General features: G+C 41.6%; 1 protein-coding gene across 1 annotated transcript; it reads right to left on the reverse strand.

Annotated features, from left to right (window-relative positions):
* Window positions 1-1,699: 1,699 nt before the first annotated feature.
* On the reverse strand, window positions 1,700-25,539 carry ALKBH3 (alkB homolog 3, alpha-ketoglutarate dependent dioxygenase). Its single transcript, XM_065636969.1, has 9 exons — window positions 25,314-25,539; window positions 24,366-24,478; window positions 23,095-23,129; window positions 21,113-21,160; window positions 19,445-19,548; window positions 18,169-18,257; window positions 14,844-15,053; window positions 6,205-6,303; window positions 1,700-5,676 (listed from the first exon to the last, which is right to left on the reverse strand). Exons 1-9 carry the CDS (start codon window positions 25,399-25,401, stop codon window positions 5,584-5,586), a joined length of 879 nt encoding a protein of 292 aa, XP_065493041.1. The 5' UTR covers window positions 25,402-25,539; the 3' UTR covers window positions 1,700-5,583.

A 25,539-nucleotide genomic window follows, 5' to 3' on the forward strand; every position in this document is an offset into this window, starting at 1 on the left:
AACTGCCCCGTCCCATGCAACGCTGGGGCTCTTCCTAGCCTGGGGCTTCTGCCAGGCAGCCTGGTTTCTGCTCTTTTCTGCCTTAAGGGATCACACTTGGCCAGCTTGCCTCCCAGGGTCTGGCACTGCACGGCAGCCCGCCCTGCGCAAGGCATCGCTGGGAGCACATGCCCAGAGGCAGGGGACTGGCACTGGTAACTCAGAGATCAGCTGTAACGTCAACCCACTCTTCAGCGGGGGTTTATGTGGTGCCTCCACCATGGCACTAGAGAGAGCAAACACCACCCTCACGTGAACAGCAAAGCAGCTGCACGTGCAGCTCTAGGCAGAAATAACATCATTCTGGATCCAGTGAGCACCGTCTGTCTGGATGACCCCCTGTGATGGGAAAATTCTGCTCTAAGTCTTGCTCAGCCAGCAAAATCTCCTGAGTGATCAGAACATCGGGGAACCTAAACCAAACGATGGAGGCCATGTGACAGCCCTTCTTGTGCCCTCTGATTGAAACTCCTCAATATGGTCTCCACTTTATTTCCTTAAAACAAGGCCTCCTAGCTCTCCCGAGTTGTGCCTTCCCAGTGTGAGCCACCAAAGACCTGCCAGCTAACCTGTACTTCAAGGGAGCTTGAAATAACTCCACAAAGCCACACTGAACGTTACACAGAAGAACGTGGTAAATCAAATAGGGCAACAGGGGAGAAATCGCTCATCTGTCATCTTGCTGAGTGAAAGGCCCTCTGGGAAGGGCCAGTGCCCTTGTAGCCAGCTGCTGCTGAGCCCCCATAGAGCCCTTCCAAGTCACCCCGGGCGTGCCAACAAGAGGAGAGGACACCTGCAAGATCTCAGCAGAGGTTAGGTGCAGGGAGGACAGGCCAGTGAGATCCAATTTAAACAAATGGCCCAGGTTGCTATGGAAACTTTGAGGATGGAAAAGCAGCACTTTGAAAACAAAGCATAGTGAGGCAGATTTCGTATCCACTCTGAAAATGTTTACGACCAGAAAAGGCAAAGTGGGTGTTAAATGCTTCTTAGCTAAGGCAATAGTAGCAGCACTTGAGAAGGAGGCATTATGGATTCGCAGCACCCATCATACCTCTTCTATCCCAAACCCCAGGAGAACAGTCTTCTGTACTTTGCCAATACTATGGTATGAAAATTCTGGTTTTTTAGCCCCTTCCTGGTACCTTGTCTCCTAGGTTACTATTGTAGCTATAAATCACTGTATGTAGCTATACTAAGCCCATCAGTCCTGACGAGTGGAAAATACATAGCTAATCTTACACAGGCTGAATAAAATTATCTACAACTTCAAAGCTAATCAAAGCTGAACATCCTAAAGAGTTAGGTCTTATTTCCTAAAAAAAAAAAAACAAAGAAAAAAATCAACCCCTCCACCCCCCAGCCACAAAACAAAACAAACAACACAAACAAAAAAAACAAACCAAACCAAACCAACGAAAAACCCAAACCAAACCAAAAACCAAAAAACTTTGCTATTGAATTTAAATGGCCTGTGCTCAGATCAACCTGGGGTGGCCCAACAGTATGGTATTCATTCAAACATAATCTAATCTCATCAAGAGTTTGAGCTTGAATATTCACGTATTCTGTGATTAAGTGACTGTTGTAAGTAGCATGGAGACAGAGCAATTCCTGACACCAGTATGGTTAATTAATAATGTCATTGTTTATACAGGTGTTAAATAAATGAATGGTTACATAGTGTTGATTGAACCAGTTGCCCCTTTTCCAGAAGAGCTCCATCCTGCGCACTCCCTGCGGGTGGGAGGCCCCCACCCATCCTTACCAAGGACAGCTTCCATTCATCTGCTCCTCAGCATCCAGCCCGAGGGCCATTATGTTTTGGAAAAGGTGATGGCTAGTTTGAAAAGGGAATATTAACCGGGGTAACTAGTAGACTCAATCTATTTGAGACCCACAGACAACAAACAGTTTTGAGGAATGCAATTTTTCAGCTTTTCTTGAAAGAGACACACATATTCTGCAGAAAAATAACGTTTCAGGATGAAGAAACAGGAAAAAAGTAAACCCACAGTTTATACCTTCTACATTAAAAAAAAAATCATCACGCCTGCAGCAGGGAGCATACAAGAGATAAATACGAACAAATGAAAATGGGAGTGAGAGGGGGAAAGAAAAAGGCTACGAGACACAGTTCGGGAGACACATGAGGAATACAGGCAATATGGAAAATAAAATTCAGAAGTGCTCTGAAGGCAAAGCAGCTCTTAGCACCTGCTCCACTACCTCATATGGACAGGCTTAGATTAGCAAGTCTGGTGATAGCAGCAGAAACAAAAACCCCAGGCAACCCATCGCCCACCCAACCCCCCCAAATCCTTTGTGTATATATAAACCTTTGTTTTCAGATAAAAATATATTTTACTTTAAAGTAATGTAATGAATTCTGAGTTTAAACCTTTTTTCAAAAAGCTTTCGGCTGGGAACATTGTACAGTCAAAACAGTCCTGAGGAGGAAGAAAGTCTTATCAGTGGAAAATAAATCTTTTGGGTAGCATTTTTAGAAATATTGTTACATTGTTTTCAATAGGAAAAAGGTTCCTCCAGCTATCTTTAAATTAAAGAATGGAAGCTAACTACATATTTAGCATTCTAAATAGATTACCCTCTGCACTTGACTCCAACATCAGAAACAGCTGAATAGTAGCACTAGAAATTTTCAGGTTGGCTGCTCTCTAATGAAAAATCTTTAGGTGCCATGAGAACACCAACAGGCTCAAGACTTCTCAAATCTCACTCTTGCACACATTCATTTTGAGAACTGTAAGAGTGTTTGCAGCATTCAGGAGCAAATTTCTGCCTAGAGGAAAAATGTCCCTGCAGAGAGCTCTCCTGAGGAGATGTGGGTTGGAATCTCCTCTGCTCTCACTCATTTCCTGCTGTCCCGGCAGGCAGGAGGTTGCAATCCAGGGCCACCTGGCTAGGTGACTTTTTTTGGAGGAGGTGGGGGGAGGAAGGAAGGACCCACAAGTTCCCAGCTGACAAAGAAACTTGACCTCTTTACCAACTGTTCCTCTTGCAGCCAGGGCCCTCAGGACAGGGGGAGGAACAATGCCACGTGCCTTCTCTCCACTGTCAACCAGATTAGGATGTGAGCAGCAGCACAGCCAGCACATGAGAGAGAGCAGCACACAGCAGACACCAGCAACAAAAGGGTATCACCCCAAGAGAGCTCTGTAGGATACAGCATTTCTCTTATAAATAATTTTATTCCTGGAATGGAAACCTTGGTCTTCTCCAGATCAAAGGAAGCAAAGAAACTAAAAAACCAATTTGCTAACATTATAAATTGAAACTGAGAAAGGAAGTGAAAAACTGTTTTTCTGGAGCAGTATCAGCCTCCAGGACCCCACCATCAGTTATGTGCCACAGCTTTACTCCAAATGAGTTGCAATTTCCACAGGCTGAGGTTTGGGGGGCTTAAAGTTTCTGTCTAGTCCCCACCTCCTACCCTCTCTTGCGGCATGACTGCTCTTAACACAGTGTAAATAAATGTAGCTTGTACGAACTGATAAAGTCTTGTCAGAACACCTGGAGAAATTAGCGCTGCCCCTTGGTTAAGGACAACCACGCTCTGTCAGCACAGCCAAAGCTCTGCACGCACACAGGGATGTGCACACAGCTCCAGTTACCCAAGGAAAGTAAACGTGAAAGTGTCTGCCTCCTTCAACACTCATTCTCAGGAGACACATCACAGAGCCTGGATCTCAGATTCGCATGCAAGGAATTAACATTTGAAATACTCCCAAAACATATTTCTATACAAACTGAGATGAAAGTAAAGACATTATTAGATAACAAAGTAAGTTTTCTAATAACATTCATTCATTTTAGAAGAACAAGCTATTTCAAAAGCTGTATGGTGCTTCAATTAGAGAAGCTGCTTTTAGAGTTGTTTGATATACAAAGAAAATTATTTTGCCTAATTTCAGAGCACAGAGACTGAAATGACCCGACAGTGTGTCCTTCAGGTCATCAATAACATTAAAACATAGGCATAATTCAGTATTAATAACTTGACTGCTCTCATTAAATAAGAATTTTAAACTACAGCAAATGCTGGCTATGAAAAGGCAGATATTTTCTAAACAACAAGTTATATTAGCACTGAGGTGGGACACTAGCTTGTCACTTGTGAACCTGTTCCTAGGCACAGAGTATTTACCCACGCTTGGATCGTACTTCAGGCACAAAGTGAAGAGAGGTTACCAAACCTGTGTTGATCAAGTACCGTGGATGTCATTCAGCTGCAGTGAGAACTTAACCACGCAGGCAGCACCTGACTTACCATCCAGACAGCAGTTACCAGCTCACTGGTTCCTACCAACAGGTGAGATGTCCCTAGGGCAGGCAAGGTTGAAGAATTCCAGCAAGTCAACCTAGAATCAGGTCTGAGCTGCTGACTGCTTCTCTGTAACAGCAGAGGTTCGAGAGATAACCCTCCAAGTAATATTCTTTAACACAATATGCATTGACCTAGGAGCAGTAGGACCAGACTGAGCACTGCAGCTGGTGCTACGACACTCTACTTGGTGTAGCTTTGCAACTGACTGACACTGTGGTTATAATAATTTGAGTCCAAATCTTTGGACCAGTTATTCTGGGAATCAAATTTGGCAGCACGAGCCTAATTTTTAGAGATGCTGACATTTCCTGTCCAACCTGAAATCACTGGAAGCCACAACTTAGTTGTGCTAAAAAGAAACACACAAAAAAGAAACTAAGCAAATTCTGAAAGTAATGTTTTTCATCTCTTTGTGTCTATTTTCCTGCCTATGACACAAAGGTAACCAGTTTTAAGCCAGCATGGATGGCAAACTTAACACTCCAGCAATGGGCAGCTTCAACCTGGTTAAGGTGTCTCTGTTGTTTCCCTCTGTCTGTCTTGACTGCATGGACAAACAGGATAAAGTCTGACCACAGAGTGCATAGCAGAAGGGAGCCCTGACCCTCTCTTCTACTAGACATTGGCATAATTCATGTAGTTATATAAATAATGAGACCGATTGCTTCATTGGAAAAGACTTTGCAACCTGCAGATAAAAAGTAATGCACTACCCCATGGTGAAGTGAGGAACACTCAAAGGTCAGCATTAAGTGCAGCTTTGTCATTTCTGTACACACAACACAAATACAGCTGGCTTTACATCAGAGATTCCTGTCTTGTCGTTACTTAGACCATAGATCACTACCTGGGGGGAAAGTGAGACAAGAGAAGGTGCAAAAATAACTGCTCACTGCATCTTTCTGCTCCAGCCGGTGTCTCTCAGATCTTTCATGTGCTTTGCGTTCTTTTAAGAATGATCATTGTTTTTTTCCATAAACTTTAAGTCTGTGATTTAGTATCATACCATTGCTGAAAACAAACCAGCACTGTCCACATAACACAGGCAGCTTCTGATTATCAAAGATCTTCATGACATTCTTTTCCTCATCAGATATTTCACAAAACTCTTCCTGTAAGGCTTTCTTTACATCTGTAGCAATCCAAAGTTCTGGATCTGCTGTGGGTTTATATCCAACGATGCCCAAAGTGCCTCCTCACTTCCAAACTCCATCAGGCTCTGGATAAATGATCCTAAAGGTCAAGTTTATCCGTGCATCTCTAGAATGATATTCCTTAGGCACTCGATGCTGTAATTGGCATCAGAAAAAAAAAAAAAAAGCAGCATGAGCTTGTGTATTTAAATACAGCTAATCGAACAATGTAAGAAACTTCCATTTCACTTCCTGTGATGGCTTTTTATTAACACTTCTAAACATTTAGGTAAGGCAAAAAATTCATGTTCTGACTGCTCAGGGCCACTGAAAACAAAAGGTCTTTGTAGATTACTGTAGACTTGTTAAATTAAGTTGCAATTATTTTCTATTCCAAGTTCCTAAATTGATTTTGTTCCTTCAGCTGCAGGCTGCAACCTTCATTGCTAAACTTTAATGCTGGAACATCTAAGCTGATTCCTATTACATCATTTAGCAATAGAACAAAAAGGCATTGTTTCTGTGGGTGCTTTGAAATTCTGAGGCAGAAAACAATATTAATGTGGTGGGAAACAACTGTGTCACTGGAAGCAGAATGTCCCATACCTTTATGGGAGTGCCTCATGCATATTTAGAAAACTGCACTGCAAGAAAAGCACACAAACGATGTCACGGAGTTCTTACCTGCCAATCCTCCTGGGTAGCTTCTTCCATCATCAGCAGAGTCCCATGATCAAGCGGGATTTTTAGTCTTTCTACATAAGTATAGTCCCCATTTTCTTCCTAAAAAGAAACATTAGACACTGAAGAAACAGGCACGTGCATTTGGTAGAAAACCAGTTCTCTATAGTGGAGCTTAAAGAGCTGTGATGGGAGAGGAGGAAAGGAAGTTCTTACAAGGTCAAGAAGCCTAACTAACCCCCTCTGTCACCATATTTCATAAAGCGTTCAGCAGCTGAGCATTTTAAGGATGAAAGAAGCCATTGTGTCTCACTGCCTGTACAACACAGATAAGGTTCAACAACCAGTTCCTACATCTAGTACAAAATTCTGGAGTGAGGTTGCAAACCTTTTGGAAACATCCACTCTTGAAATAAACAGTTCTGTTGCGGAGACATTCTGTGGTAGCCACACTGACTGCAACAGTTAACTACTTCATCAAAAGTATATGTCTTCCTTCTATCCTGACTTCGTCTCTTTTTGGACATTTCATGTTGGTATAGTATTATCTGCTAGATTAATAACTTTCAAAAAAAATCTCCTTTTCCTACAGTACCTTGTAAAACAAGTTGTCTCAAATTTTATCATCATTAAGCAAAACAGACCGCTAAATTATAACACGAGTAATTTGTGAACTTTTTGTTAGGCCTTCGGATTATGTACAACATTTTTTTTAAGCACAAATACAACTGGACTTGGTAACACTGCAGTATTAGCCCCACAGGTGCCACATCAGTGGGAACAGCAACTCTCTGTTGCTTTGCACCAGCCCTTCCCATTTTAAATCAGACTAACACACTGCTAAGTCAAAGTGCTCGGGCAAGTCTATTGTGCCAACACAGTTCTCTTTGTAAATCATGACAGGAACCTCTCCAGGAGATCACACTATGCCTGTCATGAACTATCGGCCAGAATGCCACATAGGGAGGTATTATCATGCTCTGTGTACTCCTTTAATATTTTCTGATTTTAGCCTTTAACAGCTGCAGAAAAAATTGCTGCAAATCTTGAACAACTTCCATTTAACATCTTACCTACTTAATGCTGGCACTTTGATTATTCCATTGAAACGTGAATAGGAAAACCAGGATTTTCCCCAAATACAAAATGGCAGTATATATTTTGCCTTTTATAGATCTCTATTGCCAACTTTGCGAGCTCTCTAGGGTGAGTGGAAAGCAACTCTCTGAAATGAGGAATTCAGGCAAGTTTCAGATAGGAAATCACCTGCAAAATACAGAGGTTCATTCAGAGAAAGGGGGAGTTAGAGCAACATTTTAAATAGTGTTGAAAAGGAAGGGGCTCAAGAGGTCTTTTATTTTTAAGTTATAGAAAGCCATAGATAACTGGAAAGTGTAAAGTGGATAATAAATGTCCTCCACTGAAAAAAAGAGTACGACAGTTTCTGTCTTTACATTGTAAAGTACAGGGTTAACCTTGTTCTGAGTATACTGCATATAGCAAACGGAAAGCCTGAATGCATATTTATTATTGTACCACTGCCTCTAGAAGCAGATACTGGCTTTTTTCCAGAGAGATCACCAAATTAGTTATCCGTTCTTGAAAGAAACTACAAAGAGATGAAAAAAAAATAATTAGGCCAGGTCTGAGCTTCTAAAGTATGATGGTGTTCTTGCAAGGGACCATACATCATGGATGGTTGCTGAACAAATGCTTCAGATTTTTTATTTTTTTAATTGGACAGTATCTTCTCTACCAGTTTCTTATAATGGACTCCTAAAGTCACACTTGCTGAGTGTTTAGGAAGAGGTAATGGCCAGTTATTTCAGATCTAGCTGAAGGCAGCAATTACTCCAGACTCAAGAAAACCTGTTACTACCAGAGTGGCATTTGTCACGTTTGTCATGTAAAATGAAACTGTATTTTGGAGGGGGACCAAAAAAAAAAAAAAAAAAAGAAAAGAAGACTTATGACTCAGAAAATGGAATTATCACAGTAAGATTTAACCCAGCTTGAGGTGCAGGTACAGCTACTTCACACTGACACAAGGACACAAGTCTGGAGTTTCTGAAACAGAAACAAACGTTACAAGACCACCAGACCACCAGGCATCAGCTGTATGTTGAGTTACTCAGGAAAACTCACAGGGCTCTGCACAGACCTGGCAGCTAGAAGAAAACATTAACAGGTCATAAAAAGGCAGACGCAGTCTTCTGAGAGCCATTAAAAGACCCAACAGCTCTCATCCAACATATTTTACTGCTTTTACAAAAAATCACATTTTACAAAAAATCGCATTTTACAAAATCTTAACTAACTTCCTTGAAGCTTAATTCTACAGTGGCCCAACTTGATGCACGTTTGTCTTTTTTAAAGATCATGGCTTGCTGAAAATCTCAAAATAACGAGGTAAAGTCTCAACTACTGGGAAGATTATGTCTTGGACTTAACACACAGTCCAGTTTTCAGAAGAACAACTTGGGGTGGGGAGGTGTAAAAAAGATGAAGATAAAGAGAGGACTGTAAATCCTCTAAAATGCAAAGAGCCTGGGTGGGATCAAATCAATTCCTGATAATAAAAAGCATCACTTAATATAACTGACCATATATTTGCACATTTGCCACTTTCTGTTCATGTCTGGGATTAGAAGTCGCCATGTGATAGAACAAGGCTATGCAATTCGGGTAGCACTCACTGGCAATTCTGGGTTTGTGCACTTCTTGGGGATGCCTAAGGCTGCACCAGTGATTAATTAAGCTCATTAAACCTCTGGAATCAGGGAGTGCTGAAGGCACTCGGAATCTTCTGTAATATGTATTCTTTGTAAAGACGACGTAAAATATACTTTTAAGCTTCTAGAATCATCAGCCATTTATCTTGCTCTATTAAGAGTAAGCTGTAATGCCAAAAAATCTTCTTCAACTTCAGAGGAAACAAGGAAAAAATTTCAAAAATAGGTATTGTAAACATGACTGCTGATGAAAAGCAGAGAAATACTATTGCATGGCTGTTTTCTGTTTCACAGGATTACATCATTTCACTTGGTGGATGGACAACAGTGGACTTATTTTTATCTCTTGCTCATCTTGATTAAAAAGGAATTCTAAGAGAAATTATTTAGGAGGAAACATCATTTTGGCTTAGAAAAGTCAGTGTGTAGAAGCAGTAGTTACTTTCTGCTTTAAATGGGGAATCTCTGAGCTTAGTTTTATTTAGAAAAAGATTTTTATGTCAATTGGTTTTGCAGAGCTGGTGAAGTTACACAAAACTTTTCTACTGTCTTACATGTTACTAACACTGTCCACCCAATCTCTTTTCAGAACTTTTATCTCTAGAGCTGATGTTAGACATTCAGAAAACTCAGTCGAGTTTCACAGGTCAAGAAGTTTATGAAGGAAATTCCTTTTTGACATCTAAGGAGGAAAAGACTTTTTAAAAATACTGATAACAAACACAGAAAGAAATGCATTGGGTAATTTTTATGTGGTCAGTTCGTAACTCTATATATGTATTACGAAACCAGCTGCTTCCAAGAACAGGTCTAGTAAAGCAACTATTCTGCATCTTAGTATATTAGAATTTTCGTAATCTTGAGTTGCACATTTAATACAATCCGCGCCTTACACTATCCAAGTACACTAGCTAAAACTGGTCTTTAATTTAAAAAAACATTCAAGTAAATACAGTTAATAAGTGAGAAAACCTCAGCATGAGTTGATGGGAAGCTGTGAATATAAAATCTGTATGTATTCCAGAGCTCCATCAAGGCTTTTTTCTTAAAATGCTATCAAAATCAAAAAGGTAGGAAAAAGAAAAAAATCTAGTATAAATGTATATAAATCACCTAAGTTTGCTTCTTAAGTCTCAGAAAAGTTTATTGAAATAATAGTAGGAAATGGGTTCTGGATAGTGTGGAAGCATTTTCTATTTTAAGAAAAGGAAATGGGAATGTCCCCTAGAATAATGTGTAAATAATAATGCAATTACACATGCAAAAGATGCGAAATTATTTTTAAAGGCTAAAGACAGCAGCCCTCATGGAGGGTGCTGACTTCTAGTCTTCTGCTTTATCTATTTACGTATTACCAAAAGAATTATCCTTACAAAACTTCTAATCTCACATTTTTCAGACTTCCCTCTTGCTTGTGTCCTTCTTGTCCAGTTTACTTCTCTACCACCAGTTGTGGAAGCACCCTCCTCCAATAAAGTGTGCTTATCTATCAATACTTCTGCATCTTTACTTGTTTATTCTCACTGCCTCTGATGAAATCCTCACTGCAGCTCTTTTCTTTACGGATTCAGATAGAATGAATATCGGTCATATTGCCCTTTCCTCATGTAATCCACATGCCCGCCTCCACAGGACTATTTTAAACTCCCTCAGTCTTGCTGCAGCTGACCCAGCAGACTGCCAGTGCGGCAGCTCTAAAGCACTCGCGTCTTCCAGTCTGCTTGTCCACGGCTGCTCAAGTCCTGCCAATCCTGGTGAACACCTCCTTCTCCTCCTCTGCAAGACACTGCTGTTTGCGAGTCTGCTTCATGCCAGTCTAAAACTTCAATCCTCCTTGTCCTGATCCAAGCGCCGGTTTCTACTGTGCTGCATATATTCCCACGTGCGTCTTCCATTAGGCCTGCTAGGATATGAAGGGTTATTTTCCTGCTGTTTTCAGAAGTACTAGGAGATCTTTCACTTCTGCTAGAACAGCTACTCAAGGACAGAAGAAAAGGACTGCGTTTTAGTGTTTTCATTTGAAGGACAGACCCATCTGAAGGCTGATTCTGAGAACACCACGAACACCCCGCTGTTATCTGACGCACGCATGAAGCTGCCTCCCTTCCCAGCACCCAGCAGTTTCCTTGGTTACTGATGGAAGACGAGCAACCTGACAGCTGCCTTTCTAACTCCGTCCACAGCTCACACAGCAGTTTGTTGGACAACTGTACCAAACTGGTCCTCAGGGCACCCAGACGTCTGCCGCAGAGCTGCACCCAGCGGGACCTGGGAGCTTAGCGGGACAGCAGGTATCACCCTTCACCCCTGAACTAACATTTCGCACCCAGCTTCCAGAAAGACCTAATCAGATAACGTGGCATTGTCTCACTGAGTTGAGAAGTGATAAGCAACAGCAAAAATGGTGGTGAGACTGTATCAGAAAGACCCATGTAAGACAGTGAAATGAGCTCCTCTAGAGTAGGACAATTAAGCCATGTGTGAGTGGGACAGGGGCCCTGAGGCTGAGCAGAGAACAGGAGGAGGTCGCGGTGCCGCAGAGGCAACAGGTTTGATGTGGGCAAGTACAAGAGGACTTGTTGGCTAAACCAATAGATTATGTGTGAATTATGTACGAACCACAGCACTAAAACAAAGCATTCACCTCTTGGTGTTGGCAGGAGCTACAGCAATGGGGGGAACCAGGAGGAAAGAAAAAGTTTAAGTAATTTACTGGAACTAGAAGTAGAAAACAAAATAAACCAGATCACTTCACTGTAGACTTTGAACTACCAAGTAGGCATCCAAAACATCCTAGGAACCATTTAAATCAAAGGCAAAATATCAGCTACAACCACACAACAGGTCCAAATAAAGTGAAAAAGCAGTATTTAGAAGAAAGAATGCTTAAAAATAAAAACTCCAGCAAGTACAGTTTCAGGCATTGTGTTAATTTCCATGAAAAGTCTCCTTAATGCCAGTGGGGAATTTATTCCTGAAATGTATTTGTAGCTTTTTTACATGCACTGGGCTGAAATTTGAGTAAGAATTATTTCTACTTATCCACAAGGGATGCCTGTAAGTGCAGATTCAAATCGGCTATGCATGTCTCTGCACTCCTTTACCATCTATTATATGATGAACACTTACTCATCCAGTACGGTACTCACCAAAAAGAAAAACAGAGGACTGAAACTTTCCTTCCCCGTATCCTAGAACAATTTCCAGAAGAAAAAATATCACTTGCACCTACATAACTTTTTCCCCCCACTCCATTTTTTGCCAAGGAAAAATGCAGAGGAAGGATAGAAAGATTTCCTTTTGTGACAGGTTTGGAGTAGCCTATATAAACACCACCAAATTCCTACCAGACGAGTGACAAAATTCACACAAACATGCACAAAAAAAACAACCCACCAACAGTACTGGTCTTCTTTGCAGATAGAGAAACAGGATTTTATTCTCTCATAAGTTCATCCACCTTTCAAGATATAATATGGAAAATATTTGTGCAGATACTAACATGAACTGAAGTCCCTGAAGTCTCTGATCTAGTATTCTTCAATAGTCCTACACGATGTCACCTGACTTATGGTACTTACTGTCTTGCACCCAATACATGATCACACACAGGCAACTGCTTTAGGGTTTTTTTCCAGTACCATTTATCTACAGTGAGCCACTACCATAGTACTTCTCATCTTCTATTTTCGTTACATCTTTCCACCTTTCATCTAAGAATGCTTAAAAAGCACTTACAAGAACAGAGGGAAATGAAGGCCTTTGAAACTCTAGAATCTGCAATACTAGAATGATGGCGCTCAAACAGATTTAATTTTGGGAGGAAGAGGATTTACTTTCCCCTTCCCTCCTCAGTGAAGACTAACTCTGTAAAACCCACTGTAGTGATACTGGCAGATTACAAACCAGGGAGAGCCGGCATGCCTGCAATGACCGTTAATCTGAATCCCGTTTCCCTAGACGACGTTCCTCTTGCTGTAACTTGCTTTTGAACAAAGTAATGATCAAACTTCAAATATCTACAATCAACTTTAAATTAATGAAAGAGCGAATGCAACATTACAACAGAGCATGAAAACTACTTCTATGGTGGTATATCCTGAAAGGCTGTAATTTCCATCAGAGCCTCTTGTAACTCCCACTTGGCAAAGCATCTAGTGTCATAGGATGCTCTCAGAAAATTGCAGGCTTTGGGAACGTGCAAAGAATATATAATGTGTGCCATATAATTATTAAGTATGAGTTCCCTTAGGCACAGGATGCAGTTAGTAACAACTTATTCAAAGATCACCCTGCACATGGGGATCATACCTTAGAAACAGGTATGTCACGCTTGCAAAAGGAAGACACTTCATAGGTAGCAACACTCAGCTAGTGAGAAATATCAGGTCAGAGGCAGTGAAAAAAAATGAGATGAGCTTGAGAGATAGATATATAGGAAATCATCCATCTCAGGAAGAAAACAGAAGAAATCGTGTAGTAGAGATCAAAGGCGATGGCCAATTATAAATGGCAGACTGAATTTTCTCCTTTGCTCATAGTGGGTGTCTTTTCAGGAAACAGAAAACAGAACAAAAAGACAACAACAATGTTGAGCAACATGCTCAAGAACTGGGTTTGATTTTTAGGAGGGAAACAGCAAAGCTCATTCTGAAATGTAAGTGGCTTTGATTCTGATCCATTGCAGGGGATCACATGCACTTCTAGAAATGAATCCAAGCATCATTTACAGTTTCCCAGAGGAATGAACTTTCCAGCTGACACTTTATTATCATCACAGCATCAAAGATACTTACTCATGCTATGCCCACTGATATAATGCACTGCTGACATGATCTCATGCTCAGGGATCAGGATTAAATTCACTTCAAACACCAAAGGATTTACAAATTAGACCACTGGTGAAAAATACAAATCGTTTACTTCTTTTCTGGTTCAAATTCTGACCTTTGCTGTTCATGACTAGGTAACCCAAGGTGACCATTGACGGGCAGACTTCAGCACGTCAGCACACAGTTTTCTCATAGGCTGACAATCATCACATTTGCTTTCTGCATTACTTATTCAGAATAAGTAGCTACATAAGTAGACAGAAAACTTCTTCCCAAAGACAACACATGCAGAAAAGACGTCTGAAGCAGGATACCCTAAAATGAGTCCAGTATTCTCAGCACAGGAATGTGTGATTCCTTTACTTGGATAAATATGAATTGCAAAATTTAGGTTTTAAGTTATCTTGTAAACACAGCATTCTCAAGCACAGAATTTTACCTAGAAAGAGTATTCGCTACCAAATCGCCAACTAATTCCTGAAAGGATACTCCTCACATGCCTCCATATCAAAGTAATGATTTCTGTTTAGTCTGTGAACTATGATGCAACAGTCTGGTATTTTATGGAAAAGAAATGAGCTCCTTCCCTCTGTTCACTGTCCCTCAATCTGAACCCACTCAAGTCAAAATGCAAACATTATTAAGAGGAGTTTTACTTAAAAGAGCAGTCAGAGCTGCTCTCCATCCCACATACACTATGCGTTACATAGTGTTTGCCTGAGTTTAAGAAAACGGTATCAACTCTTTGGTTCATTTACACAGTGAAAGGCCCCTTCCACCATCACCGACTTCAGTTTAAGTTATGGTAAAGGCCCTTATTCAGGCAGAAGAGTGCCCAGGTTAGAGTGTCACTGCAACACTACACTGCTGCACATTGAGTGGTCCCATTCCCATTCTCAAGCTGTCACATTCCATGAGATGGGCTTCTTGATCTCTACACTTATTGCACAGAACTTTATGAATTGTGCTTTTATTAACTACTATTAAATGCTTTTAGTAATTAAGTTCTTTAAACAGAGGGAAAATACTAAACATATTAGTAACTAAAGGATTCTCTGAATGTGATATGAACACTCACAGGGGAGGGTTTCTTCCTCATCTCAAAGGTCCGGGTAGCACCAAAGCTGAGAGAGGCAATGACAGGATTTTTTCCCAGTGATGGTTCATCATCACTGTGCCAGTCTACGCTGTCCTTCTCATTTCGGTAGAGGTTGCAGAGAAGAGAGTTGAAGGTATGGCCAGTGAACTCTTCAATGCGCTCCTTTAGCATGGTCAGCAGAGGATGCCACTGTAATCAGCACAGCAGGAACAGGGTAAATATTATGAAAGCAGCCCAGCAGCAGATAATCATCAAGACATAAGGGCAAAACTACTAAGAAACAAAATATACTGCACCTTAATCACAATAAACTTGAAATCAAACAAATGCCTCTGAAAAATTCTGATTATATTTTTAGTAAAGCTGAGGAATGGGCTTTCTGCAAAATATGCATGTTACCTATCACCCAATACTAAATCGTCTCTTAAAACTATGAAGCCAGTTTGCTTTTCACACTAACGTAGCCATCCACCCCAATTAACTGGAAGGTGAGATGGCAGACAGGGTAAAACCTGCTTGAACTGATCATGGGTAAACATTGGGAGTTCTTAATTGAGGGAAAAAGTGTGCGACTTGTCCCATGCACACCTGCTTTTTTTTAACCTCCTAGCAAAGCTAGAGGAGTTTAACACAGACATGGGTCTGAGTTACTTGGCCATTGCTGGTGGGCACAGTGCATCCAGCAAGTTCTAACCAGTGACTAAATGACATGCTGTCAATTGCCTGCAGCTGTTGACACAGAACAAGAGGCAATGGTTGGCCTAACACTGTCACAGTCCGGCCCTCTGTCCCCGCTCTGTTAGCAGAGCTTTTGAGCCCAGCTCCTGGGGTTTTGACTCTGACATTATAACTTTTCGGTGGTTCACAGAACCAGTGTCACAGGCCCTGAATTTCACCCTTCCCTGTGCTAACATCTTGCTGAGCCCATAGCCCACGGCAGCTCTGCACATTCCATTACAACTCAGTCCAGTGAATCATTATTTAATGTTATAAACTTACATCATGACTTTCATCTGACAGATGAGTGCTTTTACATACTATATAAGTATATAAAAAAGTCAAAGCAATGTAGGCCAGAATTTTTGCCCATTATATAAGCGGAAACGCAGATCAAGAGAGGATAAAGAACCAATTCCAAATCTCCCAGTGCATCGCTGGTGAAAGGAACACACAGCAGGAATTATTTCCTAGTATCCACCTCTAATAATTGAGTTTGCACCACCTTTAAAAGGTCTTTAACCTACTGCCTACACTGTAGGAGCCTCAACACACCATCTTTCTCTATTAGGGGTATTTCTAGCTAAGTCACCCCTTCAGTGACTAAGCATCATGTGAATAATTAATTATACATAAACATAGCTTGCAGTAAGGAAATCAGTAACACCCCAAAAAAGCTACAGTTTGGAATTGGTCTGCCTGAATGTGCAGTTACGTGCAAGCCATGCAATGCAGTGACAGAAGAGGCCAACAAGAATTACTGAAAGCACTTTTCAGTGACCAGCTAGGACTGGATTCCTTCAATTCCTATCACAAAAGTAGTTACTACAAAAATTTTTACCATATGGTGAATTTTACAATTCAGTGGAAACCCCACTACAAACCTGCAGCAACGGAAGTAATTTTGTCAAAACATTACTATTTCACCAACTACATCACTGCTTACAAAGAAACATTTTTCTAATACCAAAACAATATAGGCACGAGCACTGGATTTTACCTGGGATGCTGCAATCACACCCAGTCTCACCAAACAAAAATGAGGGGCACAAAGCTACTTACTCCTACAGATCAAGTGTTCAAAAGAGGTAACTGGCTTTGGCTGAGCCATGCACTAAATTGCATTTTACTCAGGCTATTTTTGTGACATTAACCATATTCTACAGGTAAGGACTGGGCTCTTTACACCATCCACTGCTTCTTCTAGGCTCCAGGAACCCCCACCTACAAAGCTGAGTGAAAGGGCAGAGCGTCCGTGCGCAGTCCCCCCGTACGTGTGTCCACGGGCAGCTGCCAGCCGGTGCCAGCGCTGGCTCCCAGCTACGCGAGTTTGCCACTGCACCTCGGTTTCCGCTGGAGTTCCTTTCTCTCGGTAAAAAGGACAATTATTCAGGGATAAAAGACTGGATCAGCATGTGTGACTGATTTGGACCTCTTGCATGAGAAAAACAAGCCAGTGGCCCAATGAGTGCTGACTCTGAACTTTATGCAAACCGAACTGAAACCATGAATTCAGGGTATATATACAACCTCCGAGCAGCAACGGCCTCCACACAGGCAATTCTGAACTGGATTTAAATCATTAGTATACAGCAGAATGATTTTGAAGGGGCACTTCCAATCCGTAAAGCCATTCAGCTTCTAGGAAAGTCAATTTAAAATAATATTCCACAAATGAGTACCAAAAACCTACAAATTCCATAGGCTATGGAGTATTTGAACCACAGTATTTTTGAGACTACCAAATCTTCACAACTCATCTTGTTAAATAACACTTTTCCGCTTTTCCCAAACTGAGCTTTGCTAGGAGGTACCCCCTTTTGGCAGCAGTTTTGGGACTTGGGACACCTCTCTCATATTATCCAGCCTTCAACAGTCACACCTATTTATGGTTCAGAACATTACAGCCTACTGCCATGGAAATTTCAAGCAAAGCAATACCAAGAGACAGGTCCATGGGACAAAAGGTTGGAAGCCAGAGAGAGAGAGACTGAATATGAGTGAAACAGCCATGAGTCACTCAGAAGGTTTTTAACTCTTTCAAAATAGCATGGGAAATTACATCATAAAAATCATAAGAGCTGCTGAGCAGGCAAGCTGTGGGTGTGAATTTCATAGCACTCACACAGGAATCAACAATATGCCTAAATTCTCATTTAAGCACTATTGAATCTAAGTGTTTCTGAAAGTAACTATCCCAGTAATTGATATTACTATATCTTACAACACACATCTCAGTATGACTCTGTACATTACAATCTCCCATATAAAGATGCATAGAGTAAGTCACAAAGAACAACTCAGAGTTTTGTCCAAAGCTACAGTGACCCCAAAGCAGAACATTAAACTCTGGAGATTCCTTTTGCCAACATTTAGCAACTAAATCATGCTCCTCTCAGTCAAACCACTCATAATGCTTGTTTTATGAAGTCATCCACATTCCACTAGAATATGTTGCTGATCACAAATGAAATGCTGATAGATACTCTAGATAAAAACAGATGACAGAGGGAACTTTTGTGTCTCATTTTCTGCAAAGGATTTCTTTGTAGATTATAAGAAAAGAAAACTGTGATCATATACATACATTTGGGTTTGGCTGCATTGTTATCCTGGAGTATGTGTAAGGAAGTTCCCCATACCAGGAGGTAAGCCTTGGTTCCTCAAAAGATACTTCTAAAAAAAAAAAAGAAAAACAGGAAGATTTTCTCAGTTGCCTTATCAAAGCACTTAAAAATGGAAAGATGATGTAATTCTTCCAAGAAACTTGATCAAAAAGGGACTGTACACTCACCTAAAGTTAAAAAGCAGCCCCCCAAAATCCTCAGCCTTACATAATGAACTCAAATGAAGGCCTGTCTCTGCAAGAAGAATTACCTTGCCAAAATCTTGGAATCACATCAGTTTTCTCATCCCTATACCAGACAGGGCAGGGACAGGACAAGTTAAAGACAGCAAATGAAACTGAAATGTTATTTATAATTCTGGCTTGTTTTATATTCTCCTGGTTCCAGTGCCCAACACACTGACATAAGTTGCAAGATGTAGCCACTGGAAAGGATGAAGTGGAAAGGAATGCGGCATCAATGGGACATGACAGAAACAGAATGTCACAAGACTGGACAAGTAATATTTTGTCAAATACGTGTGTGCTCTGTGGTGTAATTCAAACATCAAGTTAAAAGTACTTTCAACTTCTGAAAAGTCTATCTTGGTAGCTACTTCTCATGCTTGACAGGTAACATTCTCCGTTATACTGTACCTGTATTGCAAGCCAATAAACACAGATGTTGAAGACATTTTCCAGCCCTTTCAGTAACTACTCTGATATCTTCTATCTGTTCTTGACTGAAGGGAAATTTAGCTACAACAGGTGCCCCTTAGTGAGCAAATCCGGAATAGCAGTTTCCTCACCTAACTGCATACTGGAACTAATAAGCAAAGACAAGGGAAAAGAAACGTGCTCTGCCGGGATTTTAAGTGCAAGAGGCAAAAAATATTCCTGGTAACAGCAGACTCAAAGAACATAGCTTTTGCAGCATCACTGGGAGACAGTATGAAGGGATGGAGCACAGATTTAATCTAAAAAAAGAGTGGGAAAAAGAACTGGAGATGACAGAGGAGGCAGTAAAATTCAAATATTTTTAAGACAGGGAATTTTAATTTGAAAAGATATCATTTAACTGGCAATAGAACATGGTGATAGAGATTGAAAAATAAACAGCAGTACTCTTCAGATATGCACAGAAAACCTGGAAGGAAATATGTGAAGGAGTTGTAATATGTAAAATTAAAACCAATGATGAAAATGCATGGATTTTGCTATGGGAATGACCTGAAGAGTTGGTCTATGCACCCCTTACCCTGTCTGATGTGAGTTCTCTGACCCCAGGGTATGTCTTGGAGGAGCTGTTGAAACATCCAGTCTGCTTGTTCTGAGTCAATAAAGCCAGGAATCAAATGAATCCTAAGGAAGAAAAATATAAAGATGGAAAGAATGCAGACTTCTATATACACTTTGATAAAATATTCTCATTTCCGGGATTCCCAAAGGAGATAAGAATGGCTGTAATGCATCAGACCACAAGTCAAAGCCCAGTATCCTATTTCTGACCACAGCCAAAGGCAGGTGTGAAAGAACAGAAGGCAGCAGGAGCTCCTGATCAGTCTTCCCCTCATCAAACACATCTAATTGCTTTTAAAAACCTCTAAAAACATATAACACCAACAATATCCCATGAGTCCCACAATCAGCCATATACTGTGTGAAAAATGGCATCCTTTGCTTGTTACTAACTTCACATCTGATAAATTACATAGCCCTGATTGTGGTACTACAATCGACATAAGTAAATAATTGCCCTCTATTCACTGTCTCCATGCCACTGAGAATTTGATAGCCCTTTATCACCACTGCCATCCTATCCTCTCTTTTCCAAGCAGAAGAACCCTACAGTATTTAACCTCTCCTATTTTTACATTTTCATGTGTACATTTTATATGTTGACTGTACTAACAGCAGCATTCGAAAATTCCAGCCACTGTGGCAGGCTGCAGAACAGGAATGCTGTTCACAAAAGGTTACTCTCATGAGTATTCAGTGCTCCAAAGACATCGCAATAAGAATATATATAGTGAAGGTACTAAAAGAGATTCAAAATCTGATGATTAACTTTCCAGAAATGTATACATTCCACCACCATATTAAGAAAACAAACTCCAGAAATAGAAGAATAAGCCAGCTGGTTGTGTATCTTTTCTCTTTCCAGATGGTCAAAGCTTTTACTTTTCAAATTGGTATAAAACCTTACTTGCAGTTTTAGCAGAAACCAAGATGAAAGCTTTGAAATAAATGCACAAAAAGTTACTGTCCTTGGCATTTTTCCACTATTAATAAAATCTATCAAATTCAGAAGAAAAGCATTAATACTGATATTGCAGCTAAGTCAGCAAGATTAAAAAATGCTTTTTAGTTAGTAGGAACCACAGTACAAGCAGGTTTTATTTGAAGTGTCCTGAAGCTGAAATAATTAAGACATAGCATGTAAGCAAAAGGGACAACCCTAAAGCTACCCAATCTGCCTGAAGTTAAATGCTTTTATTAGATTAATTTAAAACAAGTCCAATTTACGTCTAAAAGTTGTTGGTTGCTCTTAACTACACCACACAGACATCACACACTTGCTAACACAGGAATACTAATCCAAATTTCAAGCAGCAACTTACTCTGGATCATGAAACAAATGGACATAGCCCCTTCTCCTTATTCCAGACAAGAACACCAGATGCAGCAAGCATTAGATGTTAAGAGGTTCATTTTTCTTCTCCTCAGTGCTCTTCAAACTGTGGACGTCTCTGCTACCTGATACTCAAAAGTATTTCCAGAAGTACTCCGAACAGAAGATACACAGGAAGGGCAACATGCACCTGCTGGAGTCCACATGCAGAGTCTAGACTTCAGGAAGCTGAGTATCACCACCTTGTTCTGCAACAGCAAATACTAAGTTTCAAAAAACATCCAATTCACTTACCTAGAAATGCCAGTTGGTTCTTTGCTGAGCTCATACACACCAGGCTTGCTGAGGATGCAAGAAAGGGAAGAGTCATTAGATATACAAACAACAAGAAATTATCATTCACTGAACGGCATGGACTAGAGTTGCTGTAAGCCTGGACTAGGGACAGTACTCTTTAAAAAGGAAAATAAAAAAGCTTCACACTACTAAGGGAAGCGATAATGTTCTGGAGACAGCCAGAGGTCAGAGTGAGGCAGTAAGGGGTGTTGCAGAAGCAAATGAGTTTGTGTGGACTTCCCACCTCTCGCTCTCATTTCACCAAAGGCTCAATACACGGTTTTAAGGGTCTAGAGATACGCAAATGTGGGATATCACAGGGAATCTAAAGGAAACAACAACACAAGACCGTGCCCTGACTAGGCACACAAAGAACAAGAGTGTAACTGAAGATGCAAAATCCAGTTTTCAGTCAGATGACTGATACCACCATCCTGCTAACAGCAAAGTGTTCATCAACCTGTGTGACACAGCGAAACTGAGTTACAGGCATTTTAAGTGGTGTAGCCAGTACAGGGGGTAAACAGTTCTTCCCTGTTATGAGTTGCATTGTCATAAAGTATTACTTAGTCTCGTACAAACTGCTTGCTTCACCTGCTCTCTCATTTTCTCCTAAGCTAGCTCCAACCTTTATACTGCTCCTTTTGCCAAGGACACTCCAGGAGTTAAATGCTCTCCAGAATTCCTTCTCCATCAACTCAGGAGATGATCACATACTGTGTTTTGCATTGTGCTGTATTTAAGAAAGCTAAATAAACAGAAACGTCTGATCTCTTCTATATTGCACATGCAGAGCATAAACCGTACTATATTACCTGTAGCACATTGTCATGATAAGAATAGCATCTGGTTTGTCTCCTCTATATTTTTATCGATTCGTAAATAAGTCTAACAGATGAAAGGTCAGTGAACCTCTAGAACACTTCTAACATACTGAATTTACTTAATAGCTAGATACTATGTTAGTACTACTAATCATAAACGATATGCAAAGAACGTATGGCTGTCTCATTCATACTGAAACGGCAAGTTAAAACATATGCAAATCTGTTAAAATCTGTAAGTGCTTCTGGGAAATTCTGTAACTATTTCCAGCAATATTTTTCATGACTCTTGACAGAAACACCTCTCACAAAAAGTAGGTCTACTTAATGAAGTGTCCGCTACCATACTGGCAGTGGGAGGGCAGCTGAACATCTCATCTGCATTATGCCTGCTCTGCACAAATACTCACCCAGCATCACACCTGAAGTTGCTACAGAAAGCTAAGCCCAGGTTCCTCCATGTAAAAACAACATGCAAATTCGAGTCAAAAGCTGAATCTGTAACTTGCACCTTAGGAAACACTAAGTAAGAAAATCCTACCAAGATAACCAAATTGAAGCCAATTTAATTTTCAAAACCTGTAACTTCACCATACACCATCACACCTTGTCACATTTCATGGTAAAGTTATTCTGAGAAGATCCCCATGTCAACACAAAGTGTAAGTGATCTACGAATATTTAGCTTCACTATAACACTCACTAGCAGCTATTTTTCCAGACCTTCAAAGGAAGTGATGTTGAGCTGCCTTATCAGCTATATTCTTTAATAAGAAGCAAGTAAATTCCAGCACAGGTTACTCAGGGACTGTTCTAGAAAAATGTATCCTGTTAATCCAAGGAGATATATTTGAAGTTCTACTTATCTAGGACGTCCAGTCGTTCATTCTTGCCAGCTTCTACAGCTACGCCAAAGCTATAAAAATCAGTAACATGGATTCTCCCCATCATAAATTCAGTTCAGGATAAAAGGACTCAAGGTCTGTATCCTGTATTGAAATTTCTTCCAAAGGCATGGCAGTGGTAAGTGGAGAAGGAGCTTTTCAGCAGACTCCCACTGACCAACAAGACAGAAAAACCACAGGCAGGACAGTTAAGCCAGCAGTATGTACTCACTCTATCACACCTGCCTCAGGAACTTTGCGCTCCACCTGAAAGGTAACAAGACAATACATGAGGAATATTAAACTTTAAGTACCCGGCATGGTCTAGTCAAAGAGAGCTAACTGCCATCTCTGGTGACCCTATATAGCTGCATACTGGTATGTCAGTGAGAAAAACATATGTCTGGACAATTGGTAAGCAGTAACAACCCACCCACTCTCCCCACGTCCCAGAAACTCTCAAATGCAGCTACCACTGCAGGTGGTTTTTAGCAATCAATTGCCCCCTAAAGGACATTAATTTCTAAATTATTTGGATTATTCCAATACTTGCTATTTATCAACTGCAACCAGAAAATTTCCTATCCTTCCATTTGGAAGTAAAGATCTAGAGCAACTATAGAAGGGATGAACAAGTCTCAGGCCCCAGGCAATGAGCAAAACAAAAGACAGACCAGACGAAGCAGGAGCTAACGCTTTAAAATTGTCTGCACAGCTTGAGATAGCTGGGTTTTGTTTGAACAAAACAAAACAAAAAAATCACACACAGTAGTTTAATCCAGCCTGGATTATCATTCTGGTTGTCTCAAGGATTTGTACTTCTCTTTGAGCTCAGTGGAGTGCTGAGATGCAAGCAGTCACTGAGCTGCGCAAGCAAAAGGGTCAAAATATAGTATTATTTTTTATATTTTTATATTTTATATTTATTTATTATATTTCCAGGGCTCTGCCACAGGAAAAAGAGAATCTTCCCAGGCCATCTCCAACCCTTCCAAGCCAAGAGGACAGCCTTTAGAACACTTCTGGCTCAGAAAGAAGCGTTCAAGATTTTTCTCCCAAGCAAGGAACCGCCCTCCCCTTGCACAGAGCATGATATCCTGCATCTGCTGACAGGACATGAAGCAAAGTCTATAAACCAAATCCCATGCTCTTCCCCTGTAGCAAATGAGACAGATATCCCAACTGAGGGAAACAAAAGAGCTCAAATCATGCCTAGGACATTGCATCATTCTTTAGGAGAAGGTATTCTTTTGGCTCTCTGAAAAAAGTAGTTATGAACAGATATACAACGAATACTCAAAGTCTGAGGTTAAACACAGGGGCCATAACTTTATTTGCCATACATGCAAGACAGTTGCAAACTCTGCTTGGTAAAAGCCCAAAGAAGTTCAGCTCAGTTGAGTTTTTAATTTGTTTTTAAACATTATACTATAATCTCAAAGTCTGATAATTTTTATCGTTTCAAGCTTAATGAAATTCTTCTAGTTACCGTGTAATTATTACCTCTGACGGCTTTTCAAAGACAAATTGCTTTTGAGTGGGAGAATGATCTTTCCTCCTCCATGCTGGTCCAGCGCCTGCAGGGGCAGGGGGGCTGGCCACAGGTGCCTCAGGTGCTAAAGCAAAGAGAAACAAAAAGGTGCACATGAAACAGAATTTCACCATAAAAAAGTAGTATTTGGAAGAGCTTACGGAATCATTCTTTGTAGTATTCTCCTCTGCTTGGGAGAGACTCCAGGGAGCAGCGAAACCTGCATTACATAGCAGTTAAAACTGCACAGAAACTGGAATTTTTACATATGTATTTGTTATTCATAGACAAACAAACCCGAAAATCTTCTTTTATCAGAAAGGATGACATCTAGTACCTTTCAATTCTACCACAAACTCCAGCCCTTTCAATTAGCGCTGTTTTGCAATGTTTTCACTATGATGAGATGAAGGAAGACACATGATACATTTTATGGAGAAAAAGCAACTAATAGTTATTACAGACATTAGTTCCACCAAATCCTATTCGTTCCATTCAGCTTGCCCCAGGACAGCAGCGCTGCGCCCGCTCGCCCACAAGCACCAGACCGCCACTCGGGGCCGCGCCGTCCCCACCACACGGACAGAAATTCCGTCAGGGACACGTCGCGGGTGTCGCGGCCGCTGCCGGCGCCCGGGCCCGCACCCCCCGAGGCCTCGCAGCTGTGCCGGTTGCTCCCCGACCGCCCCCCGGGGCAGCGCCTCGCCCCGCACCACCCGCAGGACACGGGCAAGGCAGCCCCAGCGCCCCCCGGCGCCGGACGCCGCGGGCGAGGCGGCTGTCACCGCGGCGGGGCGGCAGGGACCGGGCTCGCCAGCACGGAAGGGCCCGGACAAGCCCCTGCGGGCCCGGCGCCTGCGGGGCGGCGGACACGGCCCCTGCGCGCCAGAGCCAGGAGCCGCCGCGGCCCCGGTCGTTACCTGCGAGCCGGGCCTTGCCTGCCAGCCGCCCCGCCGGGCCGCCGGCCCAGCCGCCCTGCACACGGGCTCGCTGCCGCCTCTCCATCATGCGGCCGCCTCCGCGCCGGCACGGCCCGCCCGGTGCGCCGCCCGGAGTTCCGCTCCGCTCCGCGCCGGCTGCTGAGCGCACAGCCCCGCCCGCCGCAGCGACTGCAGCCGCCCCGCCGAGCTGCTTCCCCGGCCTGCG

The sequence above is a fragment of the Caloenas nicobarica genome, chromosome 5 (assembly GCF_036013445.1).
Source record: "Caloenas nicobarica isolate bCalNic1 chromosome 5, bCalNic1.hap1, whole genome shotgun sequence".
NCBI lineage: Eukaryota > Metazoa > Chordata > Aves > Columbiformes > Columbidae > Caloenas > Caloenas nicobarica.

What these genes read in the sequence shown, in the direction of transcription:
- ALKBH3 (XM_065636969.1), bottom strand. Translation starts at nt 25,401, where the DNA reads ATGATGGAGAGGCGGCAGCGAGCCCGTGTGCAGGGCGGCTGGGCCGGC. An exon ending in AGGCAAGGCCCGGCTCGCAG is followed by an intron (nt 24,479 to 25,313) that starts GTAACGACCGGG and finishes TCTTTGCTTTAG; the next exon opens with CACCTGAGGCACCTGTGGCC. An exon ending in CTACCCAGGAGGATTGGCAG is followed by an intron (nt 5,677 to 6,204) that starts GTAAGAACTCCG and finishes TGCCAATTACAG; the next exon opens with CATCGAGTGCCTAAGGAATA.